This window comes from Filicampus tigris, chromosome 2 (genome assembly GCF_054856515.1).
Source record: "Filicampus tigris isolate MCC_2025a chromosome 2, RoL_Ftig_1.0, whole genome shotgun sequence".
Lineage (NCBI taxonomy): Eukaryota > Metazoa > Chordata > Actinopteri > Syngnathiformes > Syngnathidae > Filicampus > Filicampus tigris.
The window spans coordinates 39,437,106-39,451,630 of NC_141218.1; the positions used below are offsets into that span (position 1 = coordinate 39,437,106).

General features: G+C 39.3%; 1 protein-coding gene and 1 long non-coding RNA gene across 3 annotated transcripts in view; both read right to left on the bottom strand.

Annotated features, from left to right (window-relative positions):
• Positions 1-1,015: 1,015 nt before the first annotated feature.
• LOC147152411 (uncharacterized) lies at positions 1,016-8,399 on the bottom strand. The gene is made up of 6 exons (XR_015085786.1): positions 8,394-8,399; positions 4,943-4,994; positions 4,685-4,729; positions 4,068-4,129; positions 3,864-3,954; positions 1,016-3,286 (listed from the first exon to the last, which is right to left on the bottom strand). It is a non-coding gene; the product is annotated as an uncharacterized LOC147152411 (long non-coding RNA).
• The window catches only part of uvssa (UV-stimulated scaffold protein A), a 160,479-nt gene continuing 153,307 nt past the window's right edge, over positions 7,354-14,525 (bottom strand). For both annotated transcript variants that reach the window (XM_086024187.1, XM_086024186.1), the window contains one exon: positions 7,354-8,615. In XM_086024187.1, coding sequence (XP_085880313.1) covers positions 8,493-8,615 — 123 coding nt within the window. In that variant the 3' untranslated portion in view covers positions 7,354-8,492. The remainder of the gene's footprint in view (positions 8,616-14,525) is intronic.

The following is a 14,525-nucleotide window of genomic DNA, read 5'->3' on the forward strand; positions in this document are numbered from 1 at the left end:
TGCTTCTTCAGACGCCCCCGGTACTCCGCAAGGCTAGCGTCTATCGGCGCAGTTAGGACACAAAGTTCCAACCGAATCCCCTCGAGCTGATCAGTAAACTGACCGCGAAGTGAGTCAATCATATTGTTGAGAGCCTGGAATTTTCTTTCAATCTTAGATTCCAGCACGGTGATATTGGCGACCACATTATGTTCCAAGCTAGATATAGCGTCCATTAGCATGGCGGTATCCGGGGATGTAGCATTGCTTGCGACAGCCCCGGCCGCTTCTGACTTTTTGCCTCCTCTTGTACTAGACATTGCAGGAGAGTCGTTACTGGCGGTGTCAGTCTTTGCACTAGCACCCCAGATAACGAGAGGTACTGCTTTAGTGGCGAATAGCAAGTTATTTTTATGAAAAAATAGCGTATACCTACGGAGGTGACTTCTCACACCTCTTTACATGCCACCGTTCACCAGCGCCCCTCTCATAAAATAAACAGTTTTGGGCCCAAAACTGAACCTTGGCGGACACCACAAACAATTTCCAAATGAGATGAAGAAACATCACCCAACTTAACAAACTGTTGTCTACTCTGTAGCTAGCTTTCGATCCAGTCTGACACAATACCTCTAATGCCATATCATTCCATTTTTTTAATCAATATATCATGGTTAATTTTATCAAAGGCTTTCTTAATATCAATACATATTCCAATAGCTTGCTTTCTCTGATCAATAACAGTTGCTATTTCTTCAATAGCTTCTGTTATTGCCAGTAATGTCGATCTTCCAGCACTGAAACCATATTGACTATCAGAAAGCAATTTGTGTGTCTGTTATTGAACAGTTTTTCAAATAACAAAGAGACCAGTCTCTAATTTGTAATTGGTGAGATGATGTTTGTTCCCAGTTTTGTATAGCGGAATGATTTTGGCTATTTTCATTTTATGTGGAAATGTACCAATGTATATGGAATGTTATACATGTATATGTAATGGAAATGTATAAAATGATAAATTACAAATATATGTCTGTGGTTTTGAAATCCCTTTAATTACTTCTGTCACCATTGTCTTAAACTTATCATTATAACTTACTGAACTTATTCTGATACATTATCAACCATCTTTAACCTTAGACAGTCCCTCCAGGATTTCACGAAGTTGTGATCGCAACTATTAACGCAAAATCAAGAAAATCCCATGAAATTGCATTTTCCCTCAACTTTGTTTAAACACAGCAATGTTTCCATCCATCCATTATCTATACCGCTTATCCTCACAAGAGTCGCGGGGCATGCTGGAGCCTATCCCAGCTGTTTTCAGGCAGTAGGCGGGGGACACCCCGAATTGGTTGCCAGCCAATCGCAGGGCACACAGAGACAAACATCCGCACTCACAATCATACCTAGGGGCAATTTACTTACCAATCAACTTACCATGCATGTTTTTGGAATGTGGGAGGAAACCGGAGTTCCCGGAGAAAACCCACGCAGGCACGGGGAGAACATGCAAACTCCACACAGGGAGGCCGGAGCCGGGATCGAACCCACGACCTCTGAACTGTGAGGTGGACGTGCTAACTGGTCGACCACCGGGCCATCCAGCAACGTTTCCACTATGTTTACAAAATTGAACATTTCATGTAAGTTTGGAGGTTATTTTGCCTGAAATGGCTCCGTGGGTACCCTAGTGGAAATAGTACCGGTAGCTGAATTCATGAAGAAGAAAATCCCCACGTCACATCCTGTTTTAGTCGATGATGGCAGAGACACATGGAGCAGAGAAAATGCAAAGCATTTACCAACTAAAAACACAGCATAGGATCGTGCAAACCAATATCCGGACCTCCTGCACGAAAGCAGGGGTAACTATTTTGTTCTAAATGCAGTGTAATAATAGATTATACTGTAAAAGAAAGTCATCCATCGACAAGCACTTCACGACTTTATCGTTCCAATTACACATGAAAAGGTTTCAAAGATACATGCGCTCTCTTCAAATCCTCATTGAGGCGATGGACTGGTCTGTCGGTAGCACAGAATGAATTTAGGTGAAAAACTTAGTTATATAAAATGTGTTTGAGAATAACGTGTGTCAAGCCTACAGTTAGTGCAGCATTGCAATATGCTGACGTCAATCATTCATTAAACCTGTCTTTAAATGTGCAGTTGAAGTTTATTCATCAGACAAATTTGAAATATGTGCAAATTATCAACCTGTGTACCAAATGTTACTTGTGTCCAAAACATTACAAACATTTTTTAATATTTCCAGTCAAATAGTTTTTGTTTTTACTTTTAATAACATTTGCACTCACTGTAGCTTCACACAATGTTTTAAGTTTAATAACTTTGACTGCAAGTGGATTTGTGTGATCCCTATATCGTGCCTTATGGATGATCCATATTCCCCTCTTTTGCAGAGTGATTAGTGTATATATTCAGGGGTGCACACATTTTTTTTTCATGCGGTACTCGCATGAGTACCAGGAGATTGTCTTTGCTACCCAGATAGCAAAATATGGGTGAATCAATGTTGAAATACAGTTCGGCTTAAGTGTTGAATCTACGTTGAAACCTAAAGCAGAAATTATACAGAAAGCGCAAGGTTGATAAAATGTTGGGTCAACGTTTGCTTTTCAACCATATATCACACAACAATGTTGATTCAACCATCATCTAAACCAGAACCGACATGCACTTTTTGTTGATTTTTTGTTGAATCAACGGTAAGGAAACAAAATAAACTCAGCCATCATCTAAATTGGAGTTAAATGTTACAATAAAGCTTAAAAAAAGACTAACAAAAATATTGGGTTAGTCCACTACAAAATGTTAGCTTTTTCATTACTTACCCAAATGTATGAAAAACCTATGACAGAAAACATGTTTAATATTGAAAAAAATGTATTAGAAGAGATCAAAATACTTTCAGTAAACCCCAGCTTCTCTATTTGGCCATACATTAAATTATAGTCAGTGTTTCGAATAAGATCATTTAGTTTTAGTCATATTTTAGTCATCTGAAATGCTTGTCAACCACGTACCATAAGATTTAAATCTAAAATGATTGACTGTAAGAACAACAGTCCATATTGCTGTTAAAAATATATTTTTTTAACATAACACATAACAATCCATCCAATAAAGAACAATACCACAGTAAACTAAGCTTGACTTGGGTCTGAGGCAGTAGCATGCGTCGGGATGCCCCCTTTATGCTCATGAGCGAAATGAAGCCAATGCTTCCCAGCTGTACAAAAATCTTTCTGGGTCAGCGCGCAGTCAAATTGTTGAGCAGCAACTGAAAAACAAGATTAAAATAAATAAATAACCAGCAGTCAGCAAGTTAAAACACTTGACTGGAAAGTGCAAACGACAAGCCTGGCTCCATTCAAGCACCTCTAAAAATACTTATATCTTATAGCTTGCAATTTTACCATCACCTGATTCTAGTCTCATCTTTTTGGTAAGATTTGCAAGATTTGAAATATGCATTTCAACTCATCCCCCTCTAAACACCTCCTACTCCATCCAGTGATTCGACTAATCCCACACGCCCACACACGCGCTTGCCTGTCACACATCACAGCGCCGAAAACGAGACTAGCTCATTAACTTCTGAAGTATATTTATATATTGAGGTAATGAAAAAAAATTGGTGAATGTGAACACTTCATTTTAATATATTGTAAATCCCACAAACACTGGCCGTCTCCTCATGCTTTTGCATCGGTGGCCGTGGAGATTTTTAAAATAAATGGACTGCTGGGAGGCACGAGGAGGAATGATTTTACGCCACAAAAGAAACTACTTCAGAGCATTGTGATTAAAAACAACTGTGTTGTCATATTAAGTAGTTTACTTGTGAGATAACTCACCAAACATACAGTCTTGAATCTTTGTCTCGTTGAACGCCTTGCCGCTGCAACAATGCTGTCTCTTTCGGATCAAACTTTTGGTAGTTTCGATCTAGAGAGAAAAACAAGGGCTGCAACATTTATAAAAATGGCAACTAGTGCAATTTAAATTTGTCTAGAAAGACATTTCATTGTTGAAGCAAATTAGAGAAATACATGACATACCATTTGGTGTATGTTGTGGGGAACCATGTGGGTTGTAATACTGCATCTGTATTTGGATATCCCTATGGAAACAAAACCCTCAAAAGTTAGGGAGTAGCAACAAATTCTGATATTGTTGTCGTGTATCTCGGGATCCTGAACACAAAATCTGGATTGTAACCCATTCTATGCCAAAAAATACTACTTCTGTGTCCCTGTCACCAACCTTATGTAGTGAAAGAGTACAGCAAGACTATGGTATAATACTAAGGAATGCGATTGCTCGTTGTTGGGTCTCGCTGCCGATTATGCCACTGTGGAGTCTGCGGATGGTGGTAATGGGCACCAGTGCTACAGCCACATCCTGATATCCCAGTTGAAAAACACAGTAGGAAATGCACAAGGCAGTTAAGGTATTAGCATGATGCTAACCTCGAAAGTGAATAAATATATGATTTCCATTCAGCTAGTTTAACATATTGCTCTGACCCAGAGATAAAATAGTATTCAATGTGGCATCCACATTTTCACTTTCAAATGGCAAAGATAATGTGACAAAACACACATACAGTAATACAACAAAGATGTTTAAACATGCCAGAATAATATGTTTTGTGACTGCTGCCTGACTGACTCACCAACTTTCTTGGATGGAGGGTGCCGGTAGGCACCAGAAACCAGAACTACAATGGGGCAATTGGAAAACAAGTTGTGACTCAAACATGAAAAGCATGACACACTCATGTTCAATATTCCATTTTGTGGAGTCTTGGGAGTTTTCCAGTGTGGTGTTATATACCTGAAATTCATGCACATAATTTAGACAATGTGTCTTCTGCAGTATACATTATGCCATCTACCTCCTCAGAACAAACATCTGGATTTGGTTCACTAACCGTTATTTTGATCACTTTTCAATTCTGATAGGCTTGATACCCATATGAGATCCTGAAAGAAAGGTAGAAAAAAAGTCAAAATGAGTGTGCTGCAATATATCTCTTCAAATTAGTTTCGCAATAAAAAACAATTATACCAAACCACACAACTTGTATAGTGTTAAAATCGATAGGTAAAGTGTCAGGTATTTACTATTTAGGGGTACAATATCCTTGAAATCGGTACAGTCTCACAATGGTTGAATACAAAATACAAAGGCTTGGAAGATTACAAGTTTCTACAATCCAGATTTGTTTCCACTTTATGCGATCATGTTATCATGTTATCAAAGCTAGCACCTTCACGCAAGTCTTGCACTGTGTGACAGTTCATGGCGAAGTGATTAGAATGGTCTTATTCATTTATGCATGCATGCTATGATCCATTGACTACGCCTTGGTTTCTCTTTTGGTAGCCTGTACAATGTTCGTTGTGGCACCCTGGTGCACAACAGCTGTCTACCATTATTGTAAAAATGTTTATTACAAGTGGCGGACGCATTTTCTATCATGCCAAAATGGCTGTGTGATTTTTTTATTTTTATGTTTATTTATTAATTTTTTTATGGCTGTGTGAACGTTTGGCACATTATATTGCATGCGTAACTTCATCGACCGGGACTCTCTTGCTAAGAGTGTTCTGATTGGCTTACTATCACCACGTCGTTCAATTACAATGCATGCAATTGGTCAATTTGTTTCATACTGCGAACAGAACCCCGACGGATAAATGATAAAAATTAAAAAAAAAAAAACATTTTAAACACATTGTGATATTAAATCAAGTCTCTCCAAACTCGGTCCTCAAAGGCTGGTGTCCTGCCCGTTTCTTTTCCAGCTGCAACACACGATTCAAAAGTTATCAAGCTTCTTGAGAGTTTGCTAATGAGCTGATCATTTGAAACAGGTGTATTGAAGCAGGCACAAATGGAAAACAGGCAGAAAAGTGGCCATTGAGGACGGGAGCTCGACATGTTTGTATTAAATAATACATTGGTCATACTACAACCATTATAGGTTTGGGAACAGACCCATATTTAACACAAGCGAACAGAATCTTTACACATATTTGGATCAATGTAGGTAAAGTTAAATCAAACATAAGCTCAGCACCCAAGAAAGATAATGTCCTCAAACTTACTGAAAAAGCAAGCAGAGAGATACTCGGAGCTGGTTTTCTGTACGGAAAAGGGCGCAATGAAGTCAAGTGCAAATCAGTGCGCAATTACGCATGCGCTGCTGGTTCTTCTTCTTCTGTTGCATTTCTGGCAGAGGAGAAATGCAAATTGGACATAGGTTGCTGGTGCTACTTCATGTCACACCAGTCAATACGTTACACAATCTGTTTTTATGCGGGAAGTCCAACACACCTCTAAAGGCTCATTTATGCTCAACGTTAAATACGGATCTGGTTACGTACAGTGTAAGAGCCTTCCACACTACTGAAAGTAGAGGACTTCGCATTGAAGTGTCGCACAGAAATGATACAAATATTCACATGTTTATCTTGGTGAGCCTTTCATCTTTTACTAAAAGATAGTCTTTTTGGGGGGGATGGACCATTTTTGAGTTTGAGCCCTGCGCGGGAATGGCTAAGAAATGAAAACGTTTTCATGAAACAGGGCAAAGAAAAAATCTGTCAGAAAAAAGTTGTTAAGAAAATAAAATGTATACATGGGGAGAGAGAGAGTGAGAGAGAGTGAGAGTGAGAGTGAGAGTGAGAGTGAGAGTGAGAGGGAGAGGGAGAGGGAGAGAGAGAGAGAGAGAGAGAGAGAGAGAGAGAGAGAGAGAGAGAGAGAGAGAGAGAGAGAGAGAGAGAGAGAGAGAGAGAGAGAGAGAGAGAGAGAGTGAGTGTGACACACTTCGTGTGAAAAAGGCCTGTGCCCCTCAGATACCTATGCCTTCCCACCTCCCTCCGCTGAAGTAGAAAAATAGAGAAGGGCAAACATGGATATGTTTTAATTCAACCAAAATACAATGTTGATTCTACTGCATCTTTTCATCACAAACTTCAATGCTGACAAGATGTTGAACCAACGTTGATTTACCATCAGTCTTCAACTAAAACCAAAATCAACCCAAAAATCAACCATCTTAACCCTAATTCAACATTTATTTAACATATTTTGCTATCTGGGTACTCACTAGTGGTCCAACGGATCAAGTCACTGTTCGGATCGGTCATGAATTTTGAGTCACGGGTCTGATTGTCTTTTATATGAGCAAAACAAAAAAAAAAAGCTAAATAGAACTTTGTCTTCATTTATTTTATAAAACGCTATTGCTCATAAAAAAATCAACTCCTAATGTCTAATATGGCAGTTTAGGATTTAAGAACACAATTTAATGCAATTTTGTAAGTGGTACAGTGTATACATTTCAAGGTATCCTGCCAGACATTTTGAGCTGAATGTTTTCTTACAATTATTAGGCAAACGTGTTGTTATAAATTAAATGAAGACGTTTTATTTTATTTATTTATTTTTTTCATAATGAAAAAGATTTGAAGTGCAATTTAAGGCACCTTTCTTAAAACATGGACAGCATATTATAAAGTAATCCCGGTCCACACTATAGAGATAAGTTTTTAAAAAAACGTATGTAAGCCAAGGAGCCGCTGTTGAACTACCAGCTAATGATAACAGCTGCTAGCCACTAACGCTGGAGACTTGTGTCGTGTCATACAATGATAGTATAATTAACCAGCGGTTTGTTCGTGTCCTAAATTAGCGACTGAATGTGATTTCGAGACAGCGTTGTGTTGGTGTTGGTAGCAAGTGTTAAAACTGCCGATACGCCGAAAACATAAGTCAATTTAGCCGTTGCGCCACCACGCAGACCAACTTCAAAGTAAAAGTTCCGTAAGGCTATTGCATTGGCATTAATGACTTAATGTATTATTTTGGTAAGCTTTATTTTGAAGTTAGTGATCTTGAGGGTATTCAACTTCCTCTACTGAATGTGAACTAATCACGTTGCCTTATTGTGAACGCGCAATTTTCTGATCATGCCCATCCTGAACTGATGCTTGATCCTTACCGATCAAAGATGATTCATTCCACTGCACCACTAGTGTTTTTTTTTTTTTTTTTTTTTTTTTTACCACCAGTGTGGACAGGTACGCAAATGCACGTCGTGACGCAAATGACGGTACGCATCAGTGATTTCCGTTGCGCATGCGTACCTGCGTACCAGTTATGTGCACCCCTGGATATATTGCACAGACTTCCTCTCAAACTGTAAATTACATATGGAAAGACAAGTGAACAGTATTGAATGTGGAGCATTTTGTGGTCAAGGGCTTTCTTTGCTTTCTTTAAAACTGCGATGCTTCATGACACTTTGCTTTGAACATGCTTAATGTATGACAGGATAGAAGAAATTCACTAAAGCTGTGTTTCTTTGGAAATACCTTGGAAACAGGGAGAATACTGTGGCACGAGAGGCAGAGCAGAGATTTAACCTTAAAACCAAGGTTGGTAGTCATGCTATATGCTACATAGTTGTTTTGTTATGTGGATGACTGATTTTTATTTGTATGAATTTGTAAATGTTGATGTGACAGTTGAGATTCTTCATGAAGTTGCCGCCACCTCCTCCTCGTCTTCCTTGCCCCCTTCATCCGACAGAGAAGCTGAGGGCAATTAATAGACACATTCAGGGTCACGTCACATGCAACATGATAAAATATGTATCATGCCGTTCTCAAACTCGGACATGATTCAGAACACAGCAAAAACTTCACCCCTCAACAGGGGCGGAGCCAGACCGTGACTGGGTGGGCCTGGAAAAATCAGGGTGGGCCTGAATATTTCTCTCACTGAGCACAATCCTCCTGTCCCGACACCCCGTATAGTCAAATAAAAGGACAAACTGAGTAATATAAAGTTCAGATCTTCCTTAGACAACCACAATTATGCCATTCTTAATGTTCAATGAAATAAAAAAACATAACAAAATGCAAATTAAAAAAATATTTAATTTAAAAATATATGTCTTTTCATGAATCTCACTTGGTGGGCAGTCTGTCAATTTGGGTGGGCCTGAGTGTGCACAGGCCCACTCAGAGTGACACCCAGACCCACCCATGGCTCCGCCCCTGGCCCTTAGGCTCCAACAGCAAAATATTTGACACTTGAGTGCCATAAATATGTTACCAGACCACCTTTTCAACTTGGTGGCATACGCATGTGGAATTTCAATGGACCGCTCAGACAATGAATGTGATGATGTCATGTTAGACAACAGCAGAAAGCTGGTCTCTATCTGTCAGAACATCATTACCCTGAGCACCAAAGCACGGTGACTCTGTGTTTTTTGGCGATGGCAGTTAAGCACATGATTGGCTCAGACAGCTACCTCCGTCTTCCAGCCAAAGCTAAAAGTGAGTAGTTCTCAGTTAACAGCCAGATCTGACCACGAACAAATTGTTCTCATGCCAGAGGTCGCATCAACACCAAGAAATCAGTCCTGGACTTTGGCACCGGCATGAAAAAGGAAACCATCTTACACCTGGACTTTGGCACCGGCAAGAAAAGTAAACCATCTTACAGACAAAGAAAACAAAATACAGACATTGAACTGAGAAACAGGTTTGCCCTACTGTCATCTGACCAGCAAGCTTCAGTGGATCACAGCACCAATGAAAGGTATGAAAGTGGACCCTCTCACCATGGGAGATCAGCTACTGGGCCACATACATTGATAATAGGCGACAAAGCCTTATTTGGCGTCAAACGACTATGCAGCAGAAAGCACACAAAAGTTTTGTGTTTTGCTAATGACATGGTTTCTAATATTTCTGAAGAGGTTGAGAAGATCTTATCTTAATAAGCAGGGGATCAAATTACTGACATTGTCCAAAGTGTGCACCACGGGGTGCCAAGTTCCCAAAACAAAGGCCATGTTCATCCGCAACAACAGATAAGATTCTGCCTTGACTCCGAAGGAACGTCGATCACATGCGGAAACTTAATACCACACACCGCTCCCTCCAGAACAGAATGATTTTTCTTTGACAGCCCAAACTTCTGGGCCACATCCACCGCTGGATTCACCCAAACTTCGGAGCCGTCGACACACTGCCGAACACCACCACTGGACTCAACCCTGGACAGTAAATCACTCCCGAACGACGACTCAGCCCTGACTACACAAAATCCCTTGTCTATGAATGACTCCCTCCCAGATTTCACTGAACAAGCTTGTGAATGTTGGAATTCAACTGACACCACTTCCATCCCCCCATGTCCACACCTCTTACTTCTGATCACCATTCGCCCACACCCACCCTAAGACTCACCAAACAGCTAACTACCAAACAGCTGACTCCACCAAGACTCAGCAAACCACCACCTACCCCGCCGATCTCCCTCCTTGCTCATGACAAAACGTCAGTCCAGTCTGATATGCTCTGGATCCAGACTGCATATCCGTTACAAACAATGCTTGCTCCCAGAATAAGTCGCGACCCAATGAAACTAGAGAAGCTTGTGGTATAGCTGTGACTACAAGTGACAGAAAGTGAGCTAAAGAACTGAAAAGAAATAAATCTAGAGTTACTAATTTAGTTAGGATCTTGTCAACCTCTGAGCAAGCCAGGGTCTCCCATTATCACTGCAATATTAGCTCTATTTAATATTAGATCACTAGTTAACAACACTGGTTAGCACGTCCGCCTCACAGTTCAGAGGTCGTGGGTTCGATCCCGGCCCCGGCCTCCCTGTGTGGAGTTTGCATGTTCTCCCCGTGCCCGCCTGGGTTTCCTCCGGGTACTCCGGTTTCCTCCCACATTCCAAAAACATGCATGGTAAGTTGATTGGACTGTCTAAATTGCCCCTAGGTGTGATTGTGAGTGCGGTTGTTTGTCTTTGTGTGCCCTGCGATTGGCTGGCAACCAATTCAGGGTGTCCCCCGCCTACTGCCCAAAGACAGCTGGGATAGGCTCCAGCATGCCCCGCGACCCTTGTGAGGATAAGCGGTATAGATAATGGATGGATAGTTAACAAAGTACTATAGATTAACGACATCATTATGTCTTATGATCTTGACTTAATTCTCCTCAGCGAAACATGGCTAACAGAAGGTTGCCAAAACACTATTATGAATGAGGCAACACCAACAAATTTTAGTTTCCTGAACAAATGTCGCAGTGGCAAGAAAGGCGGCGCAGTTGCTTCCATTTTTAAATCATTATTTCAGTGTAAAGAAATGTATTGGGTGATTTTAATTCAATATCTCAGTTTTTTAGTAAATGGTGATCCAAAGATTATTGTTGTTATCATTTATAGACCTCCAAGACAAAAGGGCAAGTTTATTTGAAGAAATGCTGTCAGTCAACTGTACTGACTATGACTACCTGGTCATAACTCGTGACTTAACATTCATGTTGACAACAATTTGGATACAAATACCAAATAACCTTATACTATACTTGATACCCTTTGTCTCTCACAACATTTAAAAAGTCCAACACATACTCAAGGTCACATTCTTGATCTCAATAGCTCTAAATGTGTTGACATCTCATCTGTTGATGTTAAAGATCTGGCTATTTCAGATCATTTCTGTGTGTTCTTTGAACTACAAATACTCCCAAAAGTTCAGTCAACCATTGTCTCCTAAGAAAAGATATATAAACGAGGACACAAGCAATATTTTTCTGAAAATTATGGCTGGCTCATCATCTGTGAATGCAGAGACTGTTGATGAACTTCTGGATAAATTTACCTGGAAAATCTCAAATGTCCTGAATACTGCTGCTCAGATTAAAACTAAAACCATTTCTAAAACCTAAACACCTTGGGGGTGCACTACGAGTGTAATGACTTCGAAATCAAAGTGCAGGAAAGTGGAGCGTAAGTGGAGAAAAACTAAACTCCAAGTTCACTTTGACCTGTACAGACAATGTCTTTGTAATTTTAACAAAGAGTTAGTCAAAGCTGGACAACAGCACTTTTCTGAAATCATTAGTAAGAATCTAAACAATGCACGCACTCTATTTGCTAACTTATTTGTTAACTGATTCCGACTTTCTGGCCTGTACTGCCAAAAACAGCATGACTGTCCCATCAAACAGCCTATTTTTTACTATCAGCTACCTTGAACTGCGTCACCACTTCCAGTGGAGCGGATGACACTGAGCACTGCTTTTGCTTGGCAAGGCATTTTTATTTCTAAACCACATTTCATATACTAGACATCTCAATGTGATTCACAAGATGCGAGAAAACACCGACAAGCATTTACAGACACATTTAACAACATTCAAAAGCAAAGCATAGAAAACAAAGGTAGCTTACCAAAATTGATAGAATGTACTTTGACAACATTCAGACACATTAACTGAAAACTTTCAAAGCATTTAAAAGTAAAGTGTTATGACTGGTTGTTTACGTGATGTATCAGTGTCCCTGCAGTTGCTATGGTCCTTTTATGGTTTGTCCTTTCTGATGTCATATAGGCCTGAAGTCTTACAGTTTAAATCTTTGAGTTACACACTGACACATTGTCAGGACATCAAACCTTCTTGAAGTGAGGATGTAAACTCTCTTCTAGTCCTGATCTCTATTGTTACTTTGTATTTTTGTTGATAAAGACTTTTTACTCTTCAACTTCCGTGTCATACCTGCGTATGGGTCCAAATCCCGATCCTCACATGACAAAAGTAAAGAAATAAAAGTGTGTTTCTAAAGTACCTAAAAAAAAAAAAAAGATTTATAATTGTTTTGAGGACGTAAAAAGACCAAAACAGTTTTAAACTTGGATTTAAAACATTTAGACTTGGAGTTGACTTCACCTCTGTTTGGGGTTGGGCATCATTTGAATTTGATTCTCCAATTCCGGTTCCTTGATTAGATTCCGTTTCCTAACGATTCTCAATTCCGATTCTTTTTTTTTTTCTTTTTTCGGGGGGATCAAATATTAGTTTCATTAACTTTTCTACTGTTTATGAATTGTCCTATGATTTTCTCAATGGATATTATATAATTGATGTAAATGTAATATTATCAAACCTATGAGCTTGAATTATCCACAAGGGAGCTTCATTTTGGAGAACCTCAAGAAAATACAATACAATACTGCAGCTTATAGCATGCTACTTAACACTCATTACGGGCAAGCCAAGTGTAACCATTTCAGCCTCATACATGTCCAAGACAATGTCATAATCTATCAAAAATTATCCCATTACATCAGCAAGGGCCCAGTAAAAGTATTCCAGTCATATAGTTAGTCCACACCAAGGCTTAAATTCATAAAGCCATGTTATTAGCTGCTGCAAAAGCTACATATTTCCATAAGCTACACATATTTTCCATCGTAGCTGGAGCCCGGCGTGATCCGACTAAAGCATGCATGGTATCAAAATGGAGATCTGTTTCCTGGTTTTTAATTGGCACCTCATTGATCCAATAAACTAATGTTTCCTGTATCAGGAGTTCAACAACAGCCAATGAACAAATTGTGCGTAAATAGTACCACCCATCCATATCGATGATCCGTCATTTGTGCCTGCAGTCACAACCAAACTTGCTAAGCTTGCTGGTGATTGATGCATTCAACGGCCAATGAAATTCTTCAAAAAAATAAAACATGGAAACCTCTTTTGAACAAAAACAAACGTAACACACTGCGTAACACACACTTTCAAAGCCGCCGGCGTCACCTTTTTTGATTTTTTGTGTTGTTTTTTTTTTAAATCTGGATGTAGAATAAGATAGCCCCAAGTTTTACTTTTCATTAGAACTCATGATCATTTTTGTATGTCTGAAGCATTCCAGAATAGCAGCCCTTACCTCTACATATGTGAACATGGTTGCAATTGGGTCACACAAATTCACACTTTTGGTTCAGCTGGACCTCTCCTTCGTAAAACTTGTGTAAAATGCTCATTTTCTGTCGTATTATTGTCAAACTTGAAATGGAATTGGGGGAGCCATTGAGCTGTAATCCTGTTGTGTTATTCAGTCCACCACCCTGCTACATAATTTTCCAGGCAGATTTTTTGAAAAAAAAAAAGAAATAATAAAAATAAATAAATAAATAAATAAATAAAATGCGCCTTCTTTTATGTATTTAGACTTCCAGAATTCAGTGCCAGTAGCACTTTAACATATTCTGACAGTTGAGGAGAAAAATCCAAAGTGTTATCTTCAAAAAGAGAACAAAACTAAGCTGATACTCCAAATGGCTCTCTCTCTCTTTCTCTCTAGATGGATGGATGGATGGTTGGTTGGAGGGAGGGAGGGCGAGAGGTAGGGAGGGACGGATGGACAGATAAATATAGATATAAAGTCTTGTATATAAATTATATTGTATATTATTGCAGTTATAGAGGTCTTTGCATGAAAAGGTAAGATTTCTTCATCTTTTGTAGTTCCAGCAATTTTGTTAGAAATATGATTAACCATCATTTCAACTGGTCATATGATAATGCTGCTCAGATTAAGTTTTTTGTACTGTCCGTCTTTAGATTGAACCTGACACCATATAGTACAACCACATAGATTGCTAATCAAGTCTATGAAATGCTTTTAATCAA